The 25,720-nt window shown below is 49.9% G+C and overlaps 1 protein-coding gene and 1 pseudogene across 2 annotated transcripts in view; both read right to left on the bottom strand.

The window, feature by feature from the left end:
* Positions 1–17,947, bottom strand: part of Rab11fip4 (RAB11 family interacting protein 4) — a 104,430-nt gene extending 86,483 nt beyond the window's left edge. For both annotated transcript variants that reach the window (XM_005076987.4, XM_021231138.2), the window contains exon 1: positions 17,774–17,947. In XM_005076987.4, the coding sequence (XP_005077044.1) occupies positions 17,774–17,932 (159 nt within the window). In that variant the 5' untranslated portion in view covers positions 17,933–17,947. The remainder of the gene's footprint in view (positions 1–17,773) is intronic.
* Positions 13,320–13,417, bottom strand: LOC121141622 (annotated as a pseudogene).
* Positions 17,948–25,720: the final 7,773 nt, after the last annotated feature.

Below are 25,720 nucleotides of genomic sequence, written 5' to 3'. Positions count from 1 at the left end.
CCGTGGCAGACAGAGCTGGACTGGAATCCCCCCTCTTCCGTTCACCAGCTGTGTGAGCAAAGACAAATGACTCACCCTCGGAATGATAGATTCTATCTCATTATATGCTGGGATTTAGAAAGAAACATGCGAGCCCTAGAAGAGCAGGACTGTCCCAGGCCATGGTGCTGCATGCCGGGTGACCAATCCTGCTGCTTCTTCACCAGAGTTTTCAACTGGCTGACTTTAAAACCAGAACTGAGTCACCTTAAAACTCAGAGTGGTGGTAGCACTAAAGCCAGTTAATTCTTTAAAAAGGGAAATCCACAGTATTTCAGGGGTAGATAAGACAGAAGCCACCATAATGCAATCCCTAGGAAGAGAAGGTTCCTGAATCCTGATGGCAGGAGCTCAGAGGAAGCAGAGCCCAGAGGGCTGGGGACTTCCCATGGGAGCAGTCCTCGGAGGTGGCTGTGCTGAGCCTAAAGGATGGACATGCAGCTATGGGTTCTAAGCGGCCAGGTAGAGGACCTGCCCCCACCAACCCATGAACCACAGGGGCCTGTCTTAGTCACTTTTTGTATCGCTGTGACAAGGAATGATGACCAAGGCAACTTACAGAAGAAAGAGTTTATTTGGGGCTTGCAGTTTTAGAGGGTGAGTTTATAACCACCGTGGTGGCGAGAGTACGGCAGCAGGCAGGTATTGCCCTGGAACAACAGCCAAGAGCTCACATCTTGATCCACAAGCACGAGGCAGAGGAAATTAACTGGGAATGGTGTGGGCTTTTGAAACCTCAAAGCCTACCTGCCCCCAGTGACACACCTCCTTCCACAAAAGTCATGCCTCCTAATCTTGTCCAAACAGTACTGCCAAGCAGGGACCAAGCATTCAGACATATGAGCCTGGGGGGCATTCTCATTCACACCACCACAGGGCCCGTTTCCAAGACCCTCTCTGCCCTACGATGGGCTCACAACTCAGGCCCTGCTGGGGGCACCAGGATGACATCTCAGACCAATGAGGCAAAAAGAGTCTAAGCTGGCCCAGCCACTTGGAATCTGTCATTCCCATGATGCAATGGGAGACTATGGACCCAGTTTTAATCATGAAGCAAGTTGTGCCCAGAGAGGTTGAGTCCCTTGTCACAGTCTTTAGGAGGCTCTGTATTTGAGAATGTCAAGATATCACAGAACAAAGGGTTTGCAAGAGGCTGGAGCCATAGCTCAAGACTCTGGAGCCATAGCTCAGGAGTAGGCTGGAGCCATAGCTGGGCACATGTTTAGCATGTACAAGGGTCTGGGATCCATTCCCAGCATGGTCACCACTAAAAGCCTTCTCTCAGCCAGGTGTGGCAGTGTGTGCCTGTATCTCCAGTGCTGGGGAGGAGACAGGCCATCCAGCCTAGCCTAATGAATGAGTTTCAGGCTTAAGGAAGGTATTGAACCCACTTCTAATGACTTGCTGCTACACCTATAGATCAGCGCATCTCTCAGCCCTCATCTGAGAAGTTTCCTCTGTAGGAAATGACGATTAACACACAGATCCAGGACTGGTGCAGGTGTAAAGAATAACAGACCGGAGAGTGCTGAGCCCTAAATGGGACATCTCTGTCATACCCTTTCCTCTCAAGGCTCAAGCAGGGATCATTTCAGAAGTGGGGGTAGAAAGACTGTAAGAGGCAGTGGGTGACTAGAAGGAAACAGCCTTTTCTGCACCCAACAGGGCAGCTGCACATATGAACTCCCAGTGACGGTAACAGCACGAACAAGACCTATGCAAGTTCAAGCCAGACAGAATCCCAACATGGAGGGGAGACAAGCCCCGCCTTTAGCTGAGGGGCCATCAGGAATCGATAGCAGTTGGGAGACTGGAGCAGAAGGTTCCTTTAAGGGTATGACCTCAATAAGTGGCTGATACTCCAGGAGATGGCTCCACACAAGAGTATTTGGGCAGCACACATTGGACTCCATGAGTTAAAAAATGTAATAATAAAACTTGAGAAAGAAGGCACATAGTTGGGTGGGTCTGGGAAGAGTTGGGGGAGGTAAACATGATCAAAATACATCACACGAAATTCACAAATAATAAAAAATCTTTTTAGAAAACGAGTGAAGAGCCGGGCGGTGGTGGCGCACGCCTTTAATCCCAGTACTGGGGAGGCAGAGGCAGGCGGATCTCTGTGAGTTGGAGGTCAGCCTGGTCTACAGAGTGAGTTCCAAGACAGCTTCCTAAGCCACAGAGAAATCCTGTCACGGAAAAAAAAAAAAGAGTGAAGAGAGTAAAGATGTGGCAGCATTCTGCCTGAAAGTGTGTGTGGATGCCCTTCAGTCGTTTTTTAATTATCTTCCACTTTTTACATAAGTCCTAATTGTACACTGACGGAGGAAGAGCAGAGACGGAGGGGGGGGCGCGGACGGACGGACTGACGGACGTGTGTGTGTGTTTGTGTGTGTGTGTGTGTGTGTGTGTGTGTGTAGCAGCAGAGAAAAGATACTGAACATGACCTCTGGCTTCAGCACGCAGGTGCCCATATGTGCACACATCCACATAAACCACACACACACACACACACACACACACACACACACACAAGCCTTCTCAGATCAGTAAGTCTGAGACACACAAGGCCACTCCGAGTCCTCCACTAGCTCCCTCCAGCCCTTGCTCATGGGGCTTCCTCTCACTTCCTGATGACCAGGCTTCCCCTGTCCTGAGCACTGTCCTTTCTAGCTGGTGTCCTTTGCACATGGCACTAAACTGGCCATTGTGCTAATAGAGACAGAATCTGGATGAAGGGGACTACTGGTCCTTAGTGAGGACAGACAATCCACTTCCCATCCCTCACTGCCAGCAATTCCTAGGGCGGCTTCCCCCAAGACTACCTGACACATACTCAGGAGGACAGCTCCTAGGCTGTCTCTGTGACCAAGCAACTTCCTAAGCGAAGAAGCTGGTGGTTAGGGACTCCCCAATGTGTTTGTGGGGGACCAGGGCCAGGACCCAGGGTCGCCTCTTCACTGTTACCATCCTTTCTCCATAGCAGGGCCCTGAAGTCAGTTGGGGACGTTCCTTAGGGACTAGGAAAAGTTCAGGTCTGTCCAACCAAGGGCTCTGTGCAGATGCAAACCGTTTTCCAGCAGGTACCGCAGCACCACATGGGGCGAGAGGTCTCATACATGATTCAGGCCTTGATGCATAATTCAGATCTCCTCTCCCAAATTGGGCACGTAGACTGGAGGCTGGGGCGGAGCAGGGAGGGTCAGAACAAGAAGGTCCCAGGGGCCAGAATACACTAAGCTGCAGGGCACCTGCTAACACACTGGGACATTAGCCTTAGACCTTTCAGGCAGGGAGAGGGGCGAGCATTGAGATCCAGACCCTCTGAAGGCACAGCCTTAAGCTACAAATCCAATTCAGATCTGCTCAGCCTGGCAGTCAGCAGGGAATCCCTGGACTCCACCTGTCCAAAATTCCTAAGGAGAACCTCCCACCTGAGACACACACACACACACACACACACACACACACACACACACACACACACACACACACACAGACTCTGCCGGGAAGGGAGTGGCTGGGCTGGCCTCCTCTAAGGGTGGCCTTTAAGTTTACTCAAGTTTTCTGGCAGCTAGGTGTGGGGAGGGGAATAGTCCCAGCAGCAACAGAGAACAGAGAGGCTGTGCCATCACACCGGGGTACCCACCTAACCTTCCTAGGGCAGACTTCAACCCTTTAGGTGTGTGATAACTCACTACCAGCCCCTCCCACCACACGGAGCTCCCCAGAGTGAGGTCCCCAGGGTCACAGTAATGATAATAATGACACAATAATAACTGGTAACAGGAGCAGTTACTCTGAGCTACTCCTCAGAGCATCACCTGAGTCAATCCAGATACACTCTACAAGTCTTCAGAGTAGTCTCTATTATTAGGCCCATTTTCACTGATGAGAACACCAAGGACAAATTGCTATCAACTTGATAAAAAGTGAAGCCAGAACTCACAAGAGTTCTGTCTCCTCTATGTGATAGCACCGATTCAATCCACCCTGCACCTGCCTGCTGAGTGGTGGCACTTGGGTCATATGACTGGCACAGCACACTGTTGAAACACCGCTTTAGTGGCCCATCCCCAAAGGCCTGAGTCCATCCTACGGTATTGCCTCTTCTAAGTGTGCCTAAGGCCACAGTATACACAGAGACACGCCCGGAACAAGGTGGTTAGGACGGCCGCTCCTGTCCTGTGCAAGCACTTTGTCCTCATTCTTTAACTCACATGCACAGTAGCCACGCCACACCCCGGAGGGGGTCTCACCCCACAGACGAGGTTGAAGGATTGGAAGACACAGTCAGCAGGTTAGAAAGCTCAAAGTCCACTCGTGATCTCTCCAATCCCAGACATCAGGCCCTGGACCCCAACACCTCCAGCCCCCCAAAAGCTTCACAGGTGTCTGGGGAAGCAGAGGAAACTGCCAGGGAACCCCACATTTTTCAGGACCAAACCAAGCAGGCTATGCTCTGGGCTGGCCCTGGCACTTGACCTAATCACTCACTCAGATGTTCAACTAATGCTGGCCGTGCCTTTGGTTACTACTGAGCTCTCTCTCACGGAGAACCACCAAAGGAAAGCAATTCCCTGCTGGGCTACAGAGCACCCGCAGACTGCCAGGTCCGGACTCAGCACACCTGTGGGCTCTGCTCAGCACCACCTGGTGGGTGAACCCCGACTTAAGGTGTGGGAAGCGGTAGATGATGAACACTTTCAGAGAACTCTTTTTGCCTTTTTTCTTTCCTTTTTTGGTGACAAGGTCTTGTGTAATTCATCCTGGTCTGGGATTGGATACATAGTCAAAGACAGTTCTGCCACCTCCACCAGCCAAGTCCTGGAAACACAGACACATGCCCCCACTCCAAGCTCACCAACTCTTTCGTCAACTGAAAAATGGCAATCATGGCAAAAAAAAAAAACCAAAAAAACATTTGGTAGCTGTTGCTTTGCAGTAAAACCAAAGGAGGCCAGGGCCGGAGAAGTCAACTACCAACATGATACATAATGGTGGTATGATGGGGGAAGTCCTTCTGTGTATATGTAAATAAAACACTGTTGGCCAATAGGGAAGCAAGATATGTGGGACTAGGAGTCTAGGAGAATTCTGGGAAATGTAGTGAAGGAGTCGTTGCCATGTGATCCTGGGGAAGAAAGGATGGGTCAGGATGCCTTCCTTACAAAGATAAGTCCTTATAGAAATATATATTAGTAATTATGGGTTAATAATTAAGTCAGAGCTAGTCATTAAGAAACCACAGCAAATGGCCAACAGCTTCACAATTAATATAGTGTCTCGTGTGTTATTTGGGGGCTAAAGCAGCGATGGGACCCAGGTGGGATCCCACAACAGTGGTATGATGTGGTCACCTCATTAAAAATTGTTTCGTGAGCCGGGCAGTGGTGGCGCACGCCTTTAATCCCAGCACTCCGGAGGCAGAGGCAGGCAGATCTCTGTGAGTTCAAGGCCGGGCTGGACCGACAGCCTCCAAAACAATAGAGAAACCCTGTCTCACAACCCCTCCCCCCCAAAAAAGTGTCTGTGTATGTGAATGTAGATGTGGAAGTCAGAGGTCAACTCTCTCCTGCTCAGGCTGTGTGGCCTGCCTGCAAGTGTCTCTGCCTGCTGAGCCATCTCTCAGGCCCGCCCCACTTTTCATGTGACAAGAATGATAGAGTCCTGACTCTGTCCCCATTGACCCTCACAACTACTGGCTCTACCAATGGTCCAGGCCACTGCAGAGGGCAGGGAGCTGCCTGGCTCCACCGCTGCTCTGGATGCGAAAGGCCAACTCTGTACCAAGGCTAGTGCCTGTCACCTAAGTCCAGCACCAGCCTGTCCATGTTCCTCCTCTGCCTGTCTGTTCTAGTTTTCTTGTTTGATCTGCAGCCAAGACACCTGCTGTTTAAGGCCAGCCCCCTTCCCTCTGCTCCAGTCCCCAACTTCAACAGGAACCATCACCTACCACCCAAGCTTTTGCGGGTCTCTGTGAGTTCAAAGCTGACCTGGTCTACAGAGTGAGTTCCAGGACAGTCAGGACTACACAGAGAAACCCTGTCTCAAAAAAACAAAAAAAATGGGGGGCTGATGAGGGGCTAACTATGTGACTCACTTGGTAGGATTTGCCTAGTATGCAGCACCTAGACAGAATCTGTGGAACATGCCAGTAAGCCCAGCACCTGGGAGGTGTAGAAAGGAAGATAGAAGTACAAAGTCATCCCTGGCTGCAGCTTGAGGCCAGCCTGGGCTACCTGAGACCCTGTCTCAAACAAAACAACAACAAAAGCCAGACAGTGATAGCCTAAGATGTGGGTCTGTGGTAAGGACCATGGGTTCCATCCTTAGCACAATAAATAAATACATGCATACATGCATACATACATAAATCAAATAAAAATATCAAAATGTTACAATTCTACACTAAAACAAAGCAAAGAAAGCCTTTGAGCATGGAGAAGAACAGTGACCTGGATTGCAACCTATCAGAAAAAGAAGAGTCCAAGAGCTCCGGGTGGGGGTGGGGTGAGTGGGGAAAACCTCAGAAGATGGGGTGGGGACAGCTCAGTGGTAGACCAAGTTCTCAGCAATGCATGAATGCACACGCAGGCATGTGTACACACTCACCTACCCCCCCCCCCACACACAGGCATGTGCACACCCCCCCACATACACACAAAGGCATGTGTACACACATACACAAGCAGGCATGTGCACACACACACAAGCATATGTACACACCCACCTACCTACACACACACACACACACACACACACACACACACAGAGTAACAACAGCCATGGCAGTAGTTAAAATGAAACTTTAGGGCTGAGGGAGTCAGTGTCACTGTTTGTTCTTGTCTAGCACGCTGAAGGCCCTGGGTTAAATCCTGAGAGTGGAGAGTAGGTGAATGGCTGGCAAGTATGTACTTGGGGTCAGGGGCTCTGAGATACCCACATCACAGTCCAATGCTCTGGCTGGCAGCCAAGCACGGGGACAGTGAGCAGAGCCAAAGGAGGCCCAGCCTAGTGGGGACAGACTGAGTTCTCCCTCAGGCCCTTAACTAAGTTCATGTCACTCCATCTTTCCACCCTCTGGAGGATGTCACCTGGGGAGGGCTGTGCCCTGGGATCCATCCTGCCAGGGCCAAGTTCATTGGGTTACACCAGCAAAAGGGATCCCTGCGTGCAGGAGGGAGTCAGAAAATGGTCCAGTTACACAGGAGATGCTCTGCAATCTACAGCTAATAATTATGCACTGCTTATGCCAAGAGTGGGTTTTCAACGTTCTCACCAAATCAAAATGCTGAGAACTGGAGGAAGTAGGTTAATTAGCTTGATTTGCTCATTCCACAAAACATGTATGTACTGAAGCAGCACACCGTTCCCCACCAACATTTCTAAGTACTAATTGTCAATAAAAATCACACACTCACACATGAAAGTTAAAAAAGCCAACCCCCTAAAAAAAAAACCACCACCCAGGTTTCTCCTCTAGCCTTTCTGCCCCATTAGGGAGCTACCTAAGGAAAGAAATGTCCTGCTCCTCTGTGGCTCCTGTAGCCACCAATGTGACATGGTAAGCTCTAGGTAAGACACGCGGGAAGGGAAACAGACACCTTATCCCTCAAACCACAGCCACGCTGAGAGGAATAGTCACGTGTGCTGTCACTGTGTGCCGGGCACAGTGCTAGGGACCCAGCTAGCATTCCGGTCAGCAGCACCCATTGCAGCAAGGGGGTGGGAGCACAGAGTAACTTCTTGGAGTACCACAGTCAGGGAGGTGCCTGCAGCCAGCGCCCACCTCCCTCCTGAAGGTAGAGCCAATTGGCCAGAGCTGAGAGCAGGAGGCCTACTGAGGAGTAAGCAAAAGGCAGAGCTGCTGGGAACCTTGAGAAAGCCTTCTTTGGCCTGCTTAACCAAGGTCTGAACCAGAACCGGGTGCGGCTACTTGCAGCCTCCCAAGCCCAAGCCTCTTGTCCTAAGGTCCCTGGGCCTTCGCTCCCTGAGGCCAGGCTCCTGTCTTCCCAGAAGACTTAGGTAGCTGTTTCACTCCCAAAGGGCTCACAGATGCCAGCCTATTTCCACTCAGCCCTGCCTCCACAGCAGCCTCAGAAAGCCAGATGAACCCTCTGCTGAGGTTTCTCCCACCCTCCACCTCTGAGAGCCTAAGACCCCAGCTCCTGCAGGCAGTTAGAAAGCAGCTTTGGAACCAGAAAGACCTGAGTTCACTGTGGGTCCTGTCCAAGTCACTTCAGCTCCCAGATCTTCTGGTTGCTGAAGGATGACGGAAGAAACACAAAGGCTGGGCAAATGCCGTCTGCTCCTTATTTCTCCTGTCCACAGAAAGCACCGGGGAGGCTGGAAGAACTCTGCTCTGCACAAGGGAGCCTGCAGTGGAAAGTGCCATGCTGAAAGGGATTGGGGGGGGTACAGCACAGAGGTTAAGAGCACTGGCTCCTCTTCCAGAGGACCCCGGTTCAATCTCCAGCACCTACATGGCAGCTCACAACTGTCTGGAACGTCAAGATCTGGCACTCACACACAGATATACATGCAGGTCAAATACCAATGCACGTAAAATAAAAATACATTTCAAAAAAGAAAGGGGCAGGGGCATCCTGGGACCCAGGGCATCAGTGACACTTAGGTTGTCCAGGGCACTCATGCTGGGGTGCAGCAAGCCTATGCTGGGTTGTGTATGCCTTTCAAACAACCACTCAAAGAATGGCCTTGACCTCTACTTTATGAATCCCTTTAAGCCGGGCAGTAGTGGCGTACTCTTTTAATCTCAGCACGCAGGAGGCAGAGGCAGGTGAATCTTTGAGTTCGAGGCCAGCCTGCTCTACAGAACGAGTTCCAGCACAGCCAGGGCTGTTACACAGATAAACCCTGTCTCAAAAAACAAAAACCAAATCTGGGCTGGAGAGATGACTCAGTGGTTAAGAGCACCGGTTGCTCTTCCAGAGGACCTGGGTTCAGTTCTAGAACCCACACAGGCTCACGACTGTCTGTAACTTCAGTTCCAGGGGATCCCATACCCTGTTCAGACCTCCATGGGCATGAGGCAACCACACGGTACAGATATGAGTGCAGGCAAGACGTCCATACACATGAAAAGCAACAAAAAATTTTACATGCATGAGTGTTTGCCTGCGTGGATATAGGTGTAATGTGTGCTGTGCTCAAGGAGGTCAGAAGAGGGGGCTGGACCCCCACCAACTGGAGTTACAGCTGGTTGTAAGCTGCCATGTGAGCACTGGGAACCAAACATAAGTCTTCTGCAAGAGCAGTGATCACTAAGTCATCTCTTCAGCTCCATGAGCTCTACCTACTAGAGGAGCAGACAGGTCTGTCTGTCCGTCCTGACAAGCACCTTAGAAAGAATCCCTGCTGCAGCCGCTTTCAGAATGACCCCAGCCAACCACCAGCAACAGCCTGTGGAAGTGAGAAATTATAAAAATAGTTCATGCCAGCCAGGACAGCACGTGCTGGGATGCTGCTGTCCTTCTGAACATAAGAACCAGACAGTCCTGCCTCTGGTCACCATCTGCCCCTGTTCCGGGCTGAGTTCTCTCTCTCCCTGCCCTTCCTGTGGCTTTACTACACACAGCCACTTGGCACCCCATGGAAATGCCAGCCCCATCCCCGAGTCTGCACTTGGCCTGACAAACTCCGGCAGTAAAGCCTGGATAGATGGGTGGATGAATGGACAGGCAGATGGCTAGACAAGGGTGGGTGTGTTGGATAGTCTTATGTCAGCTTAACACAGCTAAAGTCATCTGAGAGGAAGGAAGTCAATTAAGAAAATGCCTCCGAGCTGAAGGGTTGCCTCAGCAGTTAAGAGCATTGTTTGTTCTGCCAGAGGACCTGGGTTTAATTCTCAACACCCATATGGCAGCTCACAACTGTCTGTAACTCCAGTTCTAGGATTTGACACCCTCACACAGACATACATGCAGGCAGAACACTGATGCACATAAAATAAAAATTAGAAAAAGTAATTTAAAGAAAAAAAGAAAAGGCATCCCTAAGATCAGACTGTACAGAAGCCTGTAGGGCATTTTCTTTCTTTTGGGGGGAGGGGATTTTGAGACAGAGTTTCTCTGTGGCTTTGGAGGATGTCCTGGAACTAGCTGGTCTCAAACTCACAGAGATCTGCCTGCCTCTGCCTCCCAAGTGCTGGGATTAAAGGTGTGCGCCACCACTGCTTGGCTGACATTTTCTTAATTGTGGAAGGTGCCATCCCTGGGCTGGTGGTCCTGGGTTTCATAAGAAAGTAGGCTGAGCAGCCATGGGAAGCAAACCAGTAAGCAGCACTCCTCCAAGGCCTCTGCATCAGTTCCTGCCTCCAGGTTCCTGCCCTGTTTGAGTTCCTGTCCTGACTTCTTTCAGCGATGAAGCAGTGATACGGAAATACAAGCCAAATAAACCATTTCCTCCCCAAGATGCTTTGGTCACACTGCTCCATTACAGCAATAGAAACCCTGACTAAGACAGTGGGTGAACACTCAATGAACGAGGAATGGGTGAAGATATTGCTGACAGGTGGCTAGGTGAATAGATGGATATGCAAAGCGGAGGCCCAGAGACAGGAAATGATGAATGGGTGGATGATGGAAGACTGGCTGGATGAACGGATGCCCTCGTGAGTGGGTCGGTGGATGGGTGAATGGGTGGGTAGGAGGAAGCATGAGCGGATGCAGTCCTAGGACACAGCCCCAGCTCTCTTTATGAAAGAGACCTCAGACAGAGCCTTGCCCATACAGAATGGCCTGGCTTTGGAAGTGGGAAGTCCCCAGTTCTTTGTAGGATTGTTTTGAAACAGTGGTTTTCAGCTTACTAATGCTTCCAATTCTCCCAACCATAAAATTATTTTCTTTGCTACTTCATAACTACAATGTGCCCCTCCCCCTTTCAGGTTTTGTTTTTGTGCATATGAGCCTTATAACTGCCTTGTCCAGGTACTGGCTTTAGCCTGGGACCCTCTTTGGAACAGTGCTCACTATAGGCCACATGAACTGTTTCTAAAGAAGGTTGTCAATCTTCTCTGAGTTTTGTGCCTTAAGCTATGAGCAGTACAATGTGGGCTGGACATAGGGCATTAGTCCAAAGGGATGAAGAGTCATTCTCGAAGTGATAACATAGGCTGTGGCTACATGGAGGCCTGGTATACAGATTTGGGGGGCTTGGTCTCTTCTGTTACCTTGTCCCTGAGAACTCAGAAGCTGTGAGCAGGGTCTCTAAGAATGTCCACTTTTAAACTGCCAGTCTCTCTCTCTCTCTCTCTCTCTCTCTCTCTCTCTCTCTCTCTCTCTCTCTCTCTCTCTCTCTCTCTCTCTCTCTCTCTCCCCCTCCCTCCCTCTCTCTGTGTCTCTCTCTCTGTCTCTGTCTCTGTCTCTGTCTCTCATATTCTGGAATTCACTAGGTTCCAGATCAGGCTGGACTCACAGGGATCCATCTGTTTCTGCACCCCCCACCCCAAGTGCTGGGATTAAAGGCCTGTGCCACCATTCCTGGCTACCAGTCTCTTTTCTAGTCATGGTTCCAGTCCCATCAGGACTTAGGCTCATGGCCCTGCTGTTTTCCAGCCCCGGCACATAGCAGGGACACAAGAGGAAAAAGGAGTGAAAAAGGCCTCAAGCTAGAAATGTCCTAAGAACAATGGTATGGGAGGCATCCTAATAATTGCTCTGTAGAGCTGAGAATGGCCACAAGCTCGTAATCCCAGCATTTAGGGGTGTAAGCAGGAGAATCAGGAGTTCAAGGTCATGCTCACCTACATAGTAAGTTGGAAGTTAACCTATGTTAAATCAGACCCTGTCACAAAAATAAAAACAAAACATAACAACAACAAAACTCAAAAGCAGAATAACTATTCCATAGGGTTACACACTCAATAGGAATGGGTGGGAATGCAGACAGCATGATGATTCCAGGTCACTGTTCCCTGTACCCTGCCTGGGCTCGACTCTGTCCCACTCTTAATCCCAGACAGCTGTGCAGGTTCCAAGTTCCCTTCTATACCCTACCTGATGGAACTACTTGCAGTAGGAGGGTAGGAGCCCTCAATACACAGCCCAGAGCAAAGGCTGTACCCCTCCTACCCTCTTACCACACCCCATATAAAAGACTGGGGAGCACTGGTGTTCCTGCCTACAGTGGGTCTCAGTGCACAGGTGTCAGGGAGACCGGGGTCCTCCAGGAACAGTCCTAATTCTGTGTTTCCTTCCCAGATAACTTGCTCAGCATGGCTCTTCCCTGGGCATTGGAGCTCTGATTCTGGGAAGCAGAGGCAGCTGGGGTGTCCCTGTGGGGCATCAGACCTGGGAAGCCCCTGGGATGAATCTGGCCCAGCCTTGCGTTCAGTGCTGCCTCCCCAGGCCAAGACCCCTCCTTCCACAGCCTCATCTCCTTTCTCCTCCTTTGCTTCTGGTTCCCTTCCCGGTGCTGGGGAGAGCTCCTGGGCCTAAGCACTGGGCTGGGCTGGGCCTGAAGGCCACTCTGCATTCATGCAGTATGTGGTAAAGTCCCAACTCATGCCAGGCACCCAGGGGAGCTCATGGGTGCCCCCTCACTTCAGGGTTCCCTACCCACTATACCTGTGAGGTACCTCTTGCTGCTTAGAAAGTCTGAAACATCAGCTCTCCTTCATTGCAGGTCCATACGTCCTGCAGAGATCCTAGCAAGCCGGGCAGGGGCATGCCTAGCATCCGCCAAGCCCCCACACCTGAGTGCTTCCTCCTGACCTACAGCCTGTGTAGTACCATTGACAGAGGCCTCAGGATGGCACCAAGACCTTAGGTTATCAAATCAGGGGACCATAGGAGACCAGTCTGGTCAACACACGACACGATCAGTCTACTCCAGATATCCTGTCTAGCTAGTGTCCTCTTCTTGTCCTAGGACTCCATCCAGGGTGTCTCGTTACAGAACTTCATCACTCCCCTTGGCCATTTTAAGGAGCTCTGGTCAGTTCAATGGAGCTCTGGTTAGGTGCAATGTCCTCAGGTGGTGCTGAGGGGATGCTCACGACTATCACTCTACCATATTGTGAGCTGGGTGAAGTACTCTGGGCCCTTCACAGTGAGGACTGGCATTGACCTTGGTGACATTCTGGGATGGCATTTGTCAGGTTTCTCCATTGTCAGGTTCTCCTTTCCTCTCGTTTCTTACAGGACTCCTATGAAGTCAAGGTACAGCTCATACCCAAGGGGTGGGGAGCCAAGCTTTCCTTCCCCTATGAGGAATTATCTCACACAAATTAAATGTTTGCTGGTATTCCATTTATTTTAAACATGGAATATTTCATGAATTTGTGTCATCCTTAGGGGCCATGCTAATTGTCTCTATCTTCCAATTTTAGTATATGTGCTGCCAAATCGAGCACTTTTTTTTGAGACAGGGTCTCATTAGCCCAGGCTGCCTCAAGCTCCCTATGTAACTAAGGATGACCTTGAATTTCTTTTTCTTGTGATGTGTGTAGACGCATAGGTGCCACAGTGTATATGTGGCGCTCAGAGGACAATTTTCAGGAGTCACATCTCGTTCCTTCCACCGTGGGATCTAGAGGACTGAGCTAGGCCATCGGGCTTTTGTGGCAAGCTTGTATCTACTGAGCTAACTTCCCAGCCCAACCTTGAACTTCTTATCCTCCTGTCTCTACCTCCCAAGTGCTGGGGTTACAGGTGTGTGATGCCATGTCTGCCTTTAAAATTTGCTTTATTAATCTGTATTGCTATATATAACAATGGGATTTGTTATGATCTTGTTGTACATGTATGGGATGTATTGCTATATATAACAATGGGATTTGTTATGATCTTGTTGTATGTGTATGGGATGTATTGCTATATATAACAATGGGATTTGTTATGATCTTGTTGTATGTGTATGGGATGTATTGCTATATATAATAATGGGATTTGTTATGATCTTGTTGTACGTGTATGGGATGTATTGCTATATATAATAATGGGATTTGTTATGATCTTGTTGTACGTGTATGGGATGTATTGCTATATATAACAATGGGATTTGTTATGATCTTGTTGTACATGTATGGGATGTATTGCTGTATATAACAATGGGATTTGTTATGATCTTGTTGTACGTGTATGGGATGTATTGCTATATATAATAATGGGACTTGTTATGATCTTGTTGTACATGTATGGGATGTATTGCTGTATATAACAATGGGATTTGTTATGATCTTGTTGTACATGTATGGGATGTATTTTGATCGTTTTCATCCTCCATTAACCTCTCTTGCCTGCCTCCCACTAATCGTTCTCTTCCCAACCAAGCACCTTTCCCCCTTCATGCCCTCCCCACCCCTGCTTTTCTTCTCGGTGACTCAATGAATCCCATTAGGGCTTCTGTGAGAAGTTTATTTACCGGAACACGGCCACCTTAGCAGTGGCTACATCATTAAAGAAAATGGCTTGGGGCTGGAGAGATGACTCAGTGGTTAAGAGCACCAACTGCCCTTCCAGAGGGCCAGGTTCAATTCCCAGCATCCACATGGCAGCTCACAGCTGTCTGTAATTCAAGTTCCAGGGGACCTGACAGCATGACACATGCACCAATGCACATAAAATAAAAATAAATAAAAATTTAAAACTCCTTAAAATTTTTTTAATAAAAAAGGAAGAAAATGGCTCTTTCTCCCCCCAGGAAACATTAACTGTCTATAGATCTTTAGGGACAAAAAGTCCTCATGAACCCCCCCCCATAGCTACTATTAACTGTCTATAAATGTTAGTGGAGGGTTGGGGCCTTGTGAGTCCCTCCCACCCCACGACTGAATTTTGATGGGCCCAATCTCACACAGTCATATCCATTTTGTTCTGTTTTGTTTTGTTGTTTAGTGTAGTTCTGAGAATCAAATCCAGGGTTCACACATGCCAAGAAAGCATTCTACCACCTGAGTACACCCTCAGCCCCTGCATTCCTCTTGTATGGGGGGGGTTGCATTATTAATTCATCGGCTTATTTATGCTCTCATGGGTATTTGTTTCATACTCTAAAACCTACCGTGTTTGATCCTGATCTCCCTGGTATGCCAGGGCAGTTAGTAAACTGCAGGCAGTGAGCCTCAATGTCTAACAAATGATCAATCATTGTCTCTGGAACACCAGTGGCTGAGGAATCAACGACACAAGCAGATGTGTAAAGCTGCCCTACAGAAACAGTCTGAACCCACAGCACTCTGGGAAGGAACCCATCTAGGAGGAGCAGCGCTACAGTGTAGCTGAGAATCTGATGTGTAGTAAAGTGTTTCCACAGGTCTTGGTGCCGAGCTAGAACAGTCCCACCGAGCCTCAGGCCCTGTCCGTGGTCCTGCCCTGCGGCCTCTCGTTCTGTTCTCCCTCAGGCGAGGACTTCCCACACAGACAGAGCTGCTGGCGAAGGAGCTCACAAAAACAAAACAAACCAAACCAAGATGACATTGGGTGGGAATCAGGGATGAGCCACAGGCTTAGACTGAAGAAACTAATGAGAGACAAGAGGTCTGATCCCTGTAACAAGTCAGGATCCTGGAGGAGACCACGCCAGAGGAGTACTCTGGATGGATGCACACAGTCCTGAAGAGAGGACACACATAAAAACAAAAAACCAGAAGTGGACATTTTGGGGCTAAATAGAGCCACATGGAAGGGTGTGCATAACAAATATGTGGTAGTTTATGTAAGCTCAAACGTGAGGATCATTTGGGGGAGGGGCTAGGTTAGACTACATGGTGCAGTGTGATCTCATTTCCCGGCGAAAGCCACATGTAAGTACAGGGGCAACTCGTGAAGGAGGTGACCAGAGTGTCACCTCCCTGAGGGACAGGAATACAATAGACCTAATTTCGACTGACCACATTTGCAACCTGCCGTACTCCACAGAAACTCCTGCTATGATACAAGATAATTAGTAAGTAAAGGAATCACTGGCCAGTCCCAGGGTGGAGGATCTCTACCTAGGCAGGACTTTTCAGATCCCGGGAGGTTTTAGTAGCCAGAAACTTGGTGTGAGTAGAGAATGTGTAGAACCACTGAAAAGGCACCTCCCCTCCCCCATGTGTGTGTATATTGACCAGGTCTAGCCCTATTAGTGCTAGGAAAACAGTCAGACAATTCATTAGTGATATCTGAGGAAACCACCCCCTAGCTCCCCATGGGTGGGTTGGAAATGGCTTCAGGCTTCAGACAGAGGTGAAAGGGTTAAGAAAGGATGGGGCAGAGGAGTGATATTTTCAAACAGTTAAAGGCTACAGTGCAGGAGGGAAACCCAGGTGAGTCCCCATGCAGAACATGATGACTAAGTGACCAGCAGGTTTGTTTCTGAAGGGTGGAGGGAGGATGATCTAAAGGCAGGAGGTGTCTGTCCAGCCTGGGGATATGGTTTGCAGGGCTTTGGCCTTCTGCCAAAGGTTGCAGTGAGGTCATCCCCTGCAGCCCTCTGTGTTAAGGATGCTCAGCCTGTGGCCCCCTGTGTTAGGGATGCTCAGCCTGAAGGCCCTGTGTTAGGGATGCTCAGCCTGTGGCCCCCTATGTTAGGGATGCTCAGCCTGTGGCCCCCTGTGTTAGGGATGCTCAGCCTGTGGCCCCCTGTGTTAGGGATGCTTAGCTTACGGCCTCTTGTATTAGGGGCTGCACACCCTGCTCAGGTGGGAGATGCTGGCCAAGAAGAGAGACTTTGCTAACCTCTGTAGAAGAAAGGCTGAGGTAGCAGCAGCAGATGCCCCAAGCAAAGCAGAGAAAAGGTAGAGAATGAGCTTCAAGAGGGAGCAACAGTAGTGAGCTTCCTGGGCTGGGGGACCAGACTTGCCTCCCTCCTCCACCTCCTGCTCTCGGGGATTCCCAGGTTCTGGCCAGAGCCCAGCTACCTAGAAAGGGATTGCTATTACCTCCCACTTGTCAGGTGACGGGAAGGCACCAGCTAGACTGGTCACAGCCCAGCTTCTCCCGTGTTCTAAAATGCCACCCTGACCTGTCCTGTGAACAGAATGCCACCCAGTACAAGTTTGAGACCAAGGTTCCAAGCTCCCCGAATAAGGTCTGAGATCTCAGATGGCCTTGGAAACCCAAAGCTCAGCCAGGGCTCCTGAATCAAGAAGATGCTGACCACTGCAGGGCTTTGTGAACACAGTGCCCTGTCCTCCTCTCAGACACGGACACTAGCCCCCATGTGGATGGCAAGAAGACACTGGCCCAATGGGCAGTTATCATCACACACTGGCAGTTCAGACCCCGCCATTCCAGACCGGCTAACACCCCCCACAGCTCTGCCCTGTGCCACCCATGCGGCCCTACACCAACACCAGAGGCTCAGCTAACCACTCCCAGTTTGGTCCTTGCTGGCCCCTGCAGCCAGTACAGCCTGCTGCCAGTCAGGCCTGCCCATCTAGCTTGAGTAGGAGGTCCCTAGGAACTGGGCCAGAATCCAGGGTGGCCCCAAGCAGGTATCTCCTCCTGTTCTAGGTTGGGTAGGTGCAGCTAAGGACCAGAGACTGCAGATCAGCCCTGCTTGTCCCTGTCACCCCTAGGCCTGGTGCTGTGCATATATACCCCTGCGATTTGATGGGTGTGGGAGGGGGTGTATAGAGGCTAGATTTGAGAGCTCCTCTGATTGGGGATGGCCTGGAGGGACGTGCTGGTGAACGGGTGTGCCATGTGAAGCACAGGCCCGGGATGTGACAGCACAGGGTCCCTGCGATTCCCTCAGCCTGGGGACACGCGCGAGAGCTCCTTACCTCCTCTCCTTGGCCGAAGCGCAGGCCGAGCGCCGCGACGCGCTCCACGCGTAGAAAGCCGTCGGGGTCGCGGCCACACACCTCGAACACTTCGCGCAGGCGGCGCACGGAGCGCAGCAGAGCCGCGGGGGCGCCCGCCCAGCCCGCGCCGCCCGCCATCCGCGCCGCCCGCAGCTAGCCTGAGCCCCGCGCCGCCGCCGCCATCGCGCTCGCACCGCCTGGGTCTGCGGCGCGCAGCCTCCGCCCGCGGCGGCCGCTCGTGTCAGCCGCTCGTGTCTGCCGCGCGCCGCGGGCCCGCGTGGGGGCGGGGCGGGGCGGGGCTGCAGACAAAAGGACCCGAGCCTCCCCAGGCCCCGCCCCTTCTAGACCCGATCGGCAGGGGGCAAGGGGACCGGCCCCCGCGCTGCCAGTGCACCCCGAACCTAGCCGGTGCACACACACGTCCTTTGTCAGTTCTGGGTGTTGCAGGTGTCCCCACCTTAGTGCGTTTGATTGCTACATTCCCTTCCCAGGAAGCTGAGACGCCGCCGAAAGGCCATGCAGCTTGTTGAGGGCAGGGGAGGGGCACAGTGAGGAGGTGCGGGGACCCTGGAAGGGTGGTGGGTGAAGGGGACTAAAAGTAGGTGAGAGGAAGAAAGAATGAGGCCTTCCTTTGGGCTTGGTGTCCTCAGGGCCCTGGAATACCCAAGGCTTGGGAGCCCAGAGCTCCTGTCCTCTTGCATTTTTCAGGCCCTAAGCTCGGAGCCCAGGACTCCATCCTGTATGTGGTGGACTCAGCCTGTATCTTGCCTCCCTGGTGAAGTTCAGCTGAGGTTCTTCGGGCCCTACGGAGCCCAAACGCAGCCTCCTGTCCACCTAGCACCTTGTTCAGCCTTACAGGAGTGGTTGTCCCCTACTCAAGCACAGACCTTGCCTGTGCACACTTCTAGACCAGCACGGCTTTCTTCCTGGGGAAGCCTTGTCTTTCTGCCTCACCTACGTTCTGAGCCCTCCTTCCAAACCCACATGTATTTCTGAAACTCGATAGAGTAAGTAGGTCCTTCACCATTGTGGGAAACTAAAGGTCATGGTAGGTCTTAGTCACCTCCTGTCTCTGATCTCGGGTCAAGTGTGAGCCCCACTCCCTACAGAAGCCCAGAGCAATTCAGTGTCCTGGATAGGGAAGAGTAGGGGACTTGGACCCAGTTCTGCACAAGGTCGGCAGGGCTTCCCCGATCTGAACTTGTTTCCTTCCACTCTGATCTTCAGGCAACTCTCAGGTAAGGATGTCCTGTGCAGGGATTGATGAGACGGCTCTGGAGTCCTGACTGCAGGTCTCAACCAGACTGATCCCATTTGATGCTCTTACTCTTCCAGAAGTCACTGAGGGAAAAAGGACCAGCTAAAGAAACTCACCCTGAGTAGAGCCAAAGAAGCACACTTTGACCCTACACCCAGAACCAAAGAAAAGCACCCTGTAAAAGAAACACACTTTGTCCCTGGAATCAGAGCCAGTGAAAGAAATACATCCTGGCCCTAAAATTAGAGCCAAAAGGCTAAAAAGGAGCAGTGAAAGAAATACACTTTGGCCCTGAAACCAGAGCCAAATCTGACCCTAAACCTGTGCAGAAAAACCAACCAATCCTTGAGCAGGAGAACACATTTCTGTTTTCTAAGCGGCAAAGCGTTGGGTAGTTTGTGGCAGCCCAACAGCCACAGTGACTATAAATAGCTCGTGGTGTGAGTTGTTGACACCAAGTCACATCAGCAGCTGAGCTGAGCAAAGGTCCGGTGTTCTTTCAGCTCTTGATGCTCACATCAGTGCTCCTGTTTGGAAAGCAGGGATTGTAGTGTAACTGGAATTTTCTTTCCCACCAGGTCCTGCCTATCTTCAGCCCCAAATAAGAACACGGAGCCACATATTAATTTATAAACTGTTGGCCAATGAGTAGGGCTTCTTATTGGCTAGCTCTGTCTTAATTATTAACCCATTTCCACATGGCCTTGGCTTACCGGAGAATGCCGGGACCTGTTACTCCTTTGATGGTTACATGTCACCTCTCTGCCTCTCTCTCTCCAGCATTCTCCTAGCCCCGCCTATCTTCCTGCCTCTACTGGCTATTGGCCAAGCAGTGTTTTATTCATCAACCAATAAGAGAAAAACATATACAGGACATCCCCCATCATTGTAGTTTCTACTTTGCAGAGATCTGGTAGGTATGTAATGAGAGCTGTGTGCATTGTCTTGCCCAGGGTCTGGCACGCAGTGGCCTATCTACATGTCAGTATAGACAGGCTCAGAGCCAGTCACCCGGGAATGTATAACTGAGATAGGGTCTTGTGTAGCCCGAGTTGGACTCCAGCTTGCTATGTTGTCAATGATGATCTTGAATTTCTGATCCTCCTGTTTCCACCTCCGGAATGCTAGGATTTACTGGCCTGCTGCTATCCCGTGTGCTTAAGCTTCATCCCTGCCCCAAAGGGGTGCATTTCTTTTGTAGTCAATCCACGGGTCTTAACGTCCCCATCCAGGCTGCCCAGAAATGGAGCAGGTCTTGCAGGTTCTTCCTCCTCACAGCCTGCAGATATTTCTCAAACCACAAATAATTATCACTTTGGAGAGGAGAAGGTGGTAAAATTGCTCCTTCATCACCTGTCTCAGCTGCAGAGTGTAGAGCGCTCACACACTTCCAGTCACACACCAGGTCCTGGGGGTGATGGGGCCCTGCCTGGCTTGGGCTACACTGGGGTGGCACAGTGTCTGAGGCCTCATCCTTCCTTGCCTGCAGGAGCTAGGGTGAGGAAGGGTGCCCACCCAGAATCTTTCCAACTCTCAGAAGTAGGAAGCTGAGGGCTGGAGTTCCTTCCAGGATTCTTTTATTATTTTAATTTTTAAAAAAGTTTTATTTATTAGGTATACAGTATGCCTGCAGGCCAGAAGAGGGCATCAGATCTCATTACAGATGATTGTGAATCACCATGTGGTTGCTAGGAATTGAGCGCAGGATCTCTGGAAGAGCAGCCAGTGTTCCCCACTAATTATTATTATCATCACTGTTGTTATTACTTATTTGAGTCAGGTTCTCACTATGTAACCCTGGCTGACCCAGAACTGCATCTGCTCCTGGAGTGCTGTGGTTAAAGGCACATATTGCCACACTCTTCCCTTTGAAGAGCAAATGGCAAACCTTCCAAATTCTGCTCCACTGGGCTCTGCATCCTGCTACCAGCTGTAGAAAGGGCCCCTGAAGGTGGCTTGTGGCAGGGCACTAGCATTTACTTCTAGAGTCTGCAGGGTTGCCAAAGCAGATACCTATTCCACCCTGCACCCGTGCTACTCCGCTGCCGCCGCCGCCTTCCACTCCCCTGCAGGCTGCACAGGTCTGCATTCTCTAGCTTCTTCTTCTCTGTTGCTCCGTCTGCTTTCGGAAACAGTTAAACCAGCAGTTCTTAGCCTCGGGGCCTGACCCCTTTCAGGGCTTTGACCCTTTCACAGGGATCGCCAAGACCGTCAGAAAACACAGATGTTCACATTACAATTCACAGCAGTGGCAAAATTACAGTTATGAAACAGCAACCGAAATAGAGTTATGATTGGGTCACCACAACATGAGGAACTGCATTAAAGGGTCTCAGCATTAGGAAGGTTGAGAACCACTGTGTTAGATGAATGTAAAAAACCTAACATTTGGTTGTCTTTGGGTGTCCTATTATCAAAGTCACAGCCTCCTCATGACTTATGTCTCTGTGTTCTATTCCTAGAGTGAGTCTAAAGCAATGGTAGATATCTTCAAGGCTGATGACACAGAAAAATGGCACCCAGTGCACATGTGAGCCCATGCCATCACAGTGGGGTCCATCATTAGATATTATTCATATATCTGCTGATTTGACAGAAGAAATGGCAGCCAATCCAGGTGCTGTAGCTCACACTTGTAGTCCTAGCCCAGGAATTCAACATAGAAAGCAAGACCCCATTTCAAGAGAAAAAAAATGTATCCCCCAAAAATGTATTGCTTTTTGCATTAGTTGGGGTTACTATCATTGTGATGAAACACAACAGCTGAAAGCAACTTGGGAAGGTTTTACCTGGTTTGCACCTTCACATACTGTATGTAGTACCTTTAGAAAGTCAGGGCAGGAATTCAAGCAGGACAGGAACCTAGATACAGGAGCTGACACAGAGGCCATGGGAGGGGCTGCTTACTGGCTTGCTCAGCCTGCTGGCTTGCTTCCTTCCTTCCTTCCTTCCTTCTTCCTTCCTTCCTTCCTTCCTTCCTTCTTCCTTCCTTCCTTTCTTTTCTCCCTATGGCTCCCTCCCTCCTTCCCTCCCTCCCTCCCTTCTTCTTTCTTCTTGTTTTTTTGAAACAGGGTTTCTCTGTGTAGCTCTGGCTATCCTGGAACTCACTCTGTAGACCAGGCTGGCCTTGAACTCACAGAGATCAGCCTGCTTTCTTACAGAACCCAGGACCACTAGCCCAGGGCTGGCCCCACCCACAATGGGCTGGGCCCTTTCCTATCACTAATTAAGAAAATGCCCCCCAGCAGGCATTATGGAGGCCCTGCCTCAATTGAGGTCCCCTCCTTTCAGATAATTCTAGCTCGTGTGAAGCAGACATAAAACTAGCCAGTACATGCTTCCTGTTTACTAACAGGCATGTGGATTCAGTCATCATATGTACTTAGCAATCTGTGGCGCTTCTAGGTTACTCATTCATATTCTTTGCCTATTGTTTTTCTATCTCATCTTTTCTAAAACTTGATTTCTTTTTTTTTCTTTTTTTCTTTCTTTTTTTTTTCTTTTTCGAGACAGGGTTTCTCTGTAGCTTTGGAGGCTGTCCTGGAACTAGCTCGTGTAGACCAGGCTGGTCTCGAACTCACAGAGATCAGCCTGCCTCTGCCTCCCTAGTGCTGGGATTAAAGGCATGTGCCACCACTGCCTGGCCTAAAACTTGATTTTTATTAGCTGTTTATTGAGGCTGGTAAAGAGGCTTTCAATGTTGGGGTGGGATTTTGTTTTTTGGGCCTGAGGACATCTGAGCCAGTGATCAGGATACCTCCTGCTGAGAAGACCCAAGGTTCTCTATGGGGGCAACTGTTACTGTTTGGGCCAGTGTTTCCAGTGCCCCTTATTATGGACAGAGGGCAGTTTCTTCTCATCTGCATGACTTGGGGAAGCACGTGGAAGTACAGATGAGTGGGCTGTGCAGCCCGGCAGCTATAAATGGTACCTCGTCATTCACAGGCCACCAGAGCGGACAACGCACCTCCCCCACCTCCCTCCTTCCTCGGAGTGTGTGAGCTTGAGTGTGCAAGTGCTTGTGTGTGTGTGCACGTGCATGTTGAGGCCAGAGGCCCTCCTGTCGTTCTTTGCCTTGCTGTCCTGAGGCAGCGTCTCTCACGGAACTGGAAAGTTTGTGGGTTCTGTTGGACTGGCTGGCCACAAACTTGGGGATCCATCCATTTCCATCGCCTAATGCTGGGGTTACAGCCATATGCAGCCACACTCAGCTTTTTATGTGGGAACTGGGGATTCAAACTTGGGTCCTCATGCTTGAAGAGAGCAAGCACTCTGACCCACTGTCGTCTCCTGGGAACAAAAACTGAACTTACAGAGCTGGATGTGGTGGTGCACACCTTTAATCTCAGGAAGCTGAGGCAGGTGGATCCCTGTGAGTTTGAGGCCACCCTGGTTTACTCAGTGAGTTCCTGTCAGGGTGATACAGTGACACCTTGGGGCTCTTTTTGTTTGTTTGTTTTTTCTTTCTTTTTTTGGGGTGTGTGTGTGTGTGTGTGTTGAGACAGGGTTTCTCTTGTAGTTTTGGAGTTTGTGCTGGAACTAGCTCTTATAGACCAGGCTGGTCTCGAATTTACAGAGATCCGCCTGCCTCTGCCTCCTGAGTGCTGGGATTAAAGGCATGTACCAGCACCGCCTGGCTGTTTTCTTTTTTTAATGCACTTCTAATCCTCATTATCACACCTTACATGCTCAATAGCTACTTGTGGCTAGTGAACATTGTATTGCTCAGGGCACTTGTGGTGCAGTCCCATTTCTGCAGGGTGGATGGGGCAGGGCAGCCCCAGTCTGTGCTGGTTGCTCAGTTACCTTGGGGCCTCGACAAAAGTGGCTGAGCAGAGCCCCCTGCTGGCTGATGATGGATACACAGCAGAGCAGAAAACGGGTTTTGAAGCTGACAAAATTTGTGTGCCTGTGTGTGTGTGTGTGTGTGTGTGTGTGTGTGCAAGCACATACGAGAATAAGAGTATAGAGTGGACCTGTTCTAATTCAATGACAACAGTAACTTTTGTGTTCACTTTTTTCAGTGTTATAGATTGAACCCAGGACCTGGTACATGTCTGTCGAATGCTCTGCCACTATCAGTTAAAAAAAATTCCTTAGTGTATATTCATTGTGCAAATGATGTTTCATTATGACATTTTTTGTTCAAGTGTACTGTGCATTCCCACCACATTCACCAGCATTACTATTTCCAGCCTTACTCCCACGCTACCGGTTTTAAATATTTTAAAATCTCATACCTCTAGAATTTCCCTGTAAACCCTCTTAATGCCTTTCCCTCAGTTGTGCTTTTTTGCTTATCCCTAAGATTTTTTTGGGTCTGAGGCTAAGGGAATTTTAGGGGTGGGGATGCAGGCTCTGTTCGCAGTATGAGACACGATGGAGGATAGTGAGGAGCCACTCTCTTGATGGAATCTCTTCGTTTTTCTTTTCTGAGACCAAGTCTGACTCTAGTTCACGGCAGTCCTCCAGTCTCAGCCTCTTGAGTGTTGGGATCACATGTGTGTGCCACCAGGCTTGGCTATGGTGCCTCTTGCCACCCAACTCAGCAACCAGTGTGTTTATTTGCTCAGTTCCTTCCCCGATGACTGGCATACTCCCAAAGGGTGAGCATGGATGTACTGGGCAGTAAAAACAGCATTAAAAGCAAGGCAAACTGCCTTTCTGAAGCAGTCTTTCTGTGGTTTCCTTTTTTGCTTTTTGTAGGTGAAATGGCCTTTATATTTCTTTTTGCATGTGTGTGGTTTATGAGAATTGATGAAGTAGTTTGGAAATTACTATTAGTGAAACTTCTACATGCACTAGAGTCTGGTTTTTATTTTTCACTCCCCCCCCTCCCCCGGTACTGAAGATTAGCTGGTGTCTCTAAACATGCAGCTTACCATGGAGCTATACACCCTGGTCTTTTACATAGGTCACCTCTATTTTGTTTGGGATTTTGCACGGGGATGCTATTGTGAATGAGGACTTGTTTTCTGTCCCCTGCAACACAGAACCTTAAATGTTACTTCTTAAGTGTTATTGACTATTTCGGACCAAAGCCTCCCCTTGACTGAGCCCCCAGTCTAACCAGGGAGCTAGGAGGATGGAGCAGACATGCTCACCGTGACCAGTGGGAGTCAGAGCACTTCACGAGATGCTGAGGCTCCTGTTGAGAGTCACAGAATGACTGATTGCTACAAACTAAAAGGTCTTCATGTTTTGATGACAATTAGGAAAAAATATTTACTTTTATGTACATGGGTTTTTGGCGGCATGCATGTAAGTGCACTGCGTGCATGCAGTACCCAGGAAGGTCAGAAGAGGGCATCAGATCTCCTGGAACTGGAGTTATAGATGGTTGTGAGCCACTACATGGGTGCTAGGAATCAAATCTGGGTCCTCTGCAAGAGCAGCTCATGTTCTTAACCACTGAGCTCTCTCTCTAGTTCTTTTACTAAGACTTTGTCTCCTGAAGAACCCCAGTGTGTATGGGCAGTGGCGCTGGGGTTTGGTGGAGGCATGGATTCCCCCGATAGTTCCTTTGCTCCCAAAAAATGAACAAATGGCCAATTCTACTTCAACTCTGGACCAGACCGAAGCATCTAGAATCATGATCTGGAAAGAGTGCCCACTTCTGTGGCCTTTTTTTGTGGGGCGTGGGTTGAGCTCTGTTCTTAACGGAGATA

This window comes from Mesocricetus auratus, unplaced genomic scaffold (genome assembly GCF_017639785.1).
Source record: "Mesocricetus auratus isolate SY011 unplaced genomic scaffold, BCM_Maur_2.0 Super-Scaffold_100007, whole genome shotgun sequence".
Taxonomy (NCBI): Eukaryota; Metazoa; Chordata; class Mammalia; order Rodentia; family Cricetidae; genus Mesocricetus; species Mesocricetus auratus.
This window is presented reverse-complemented; position numbering and strand designations above follow the sequence as displayed.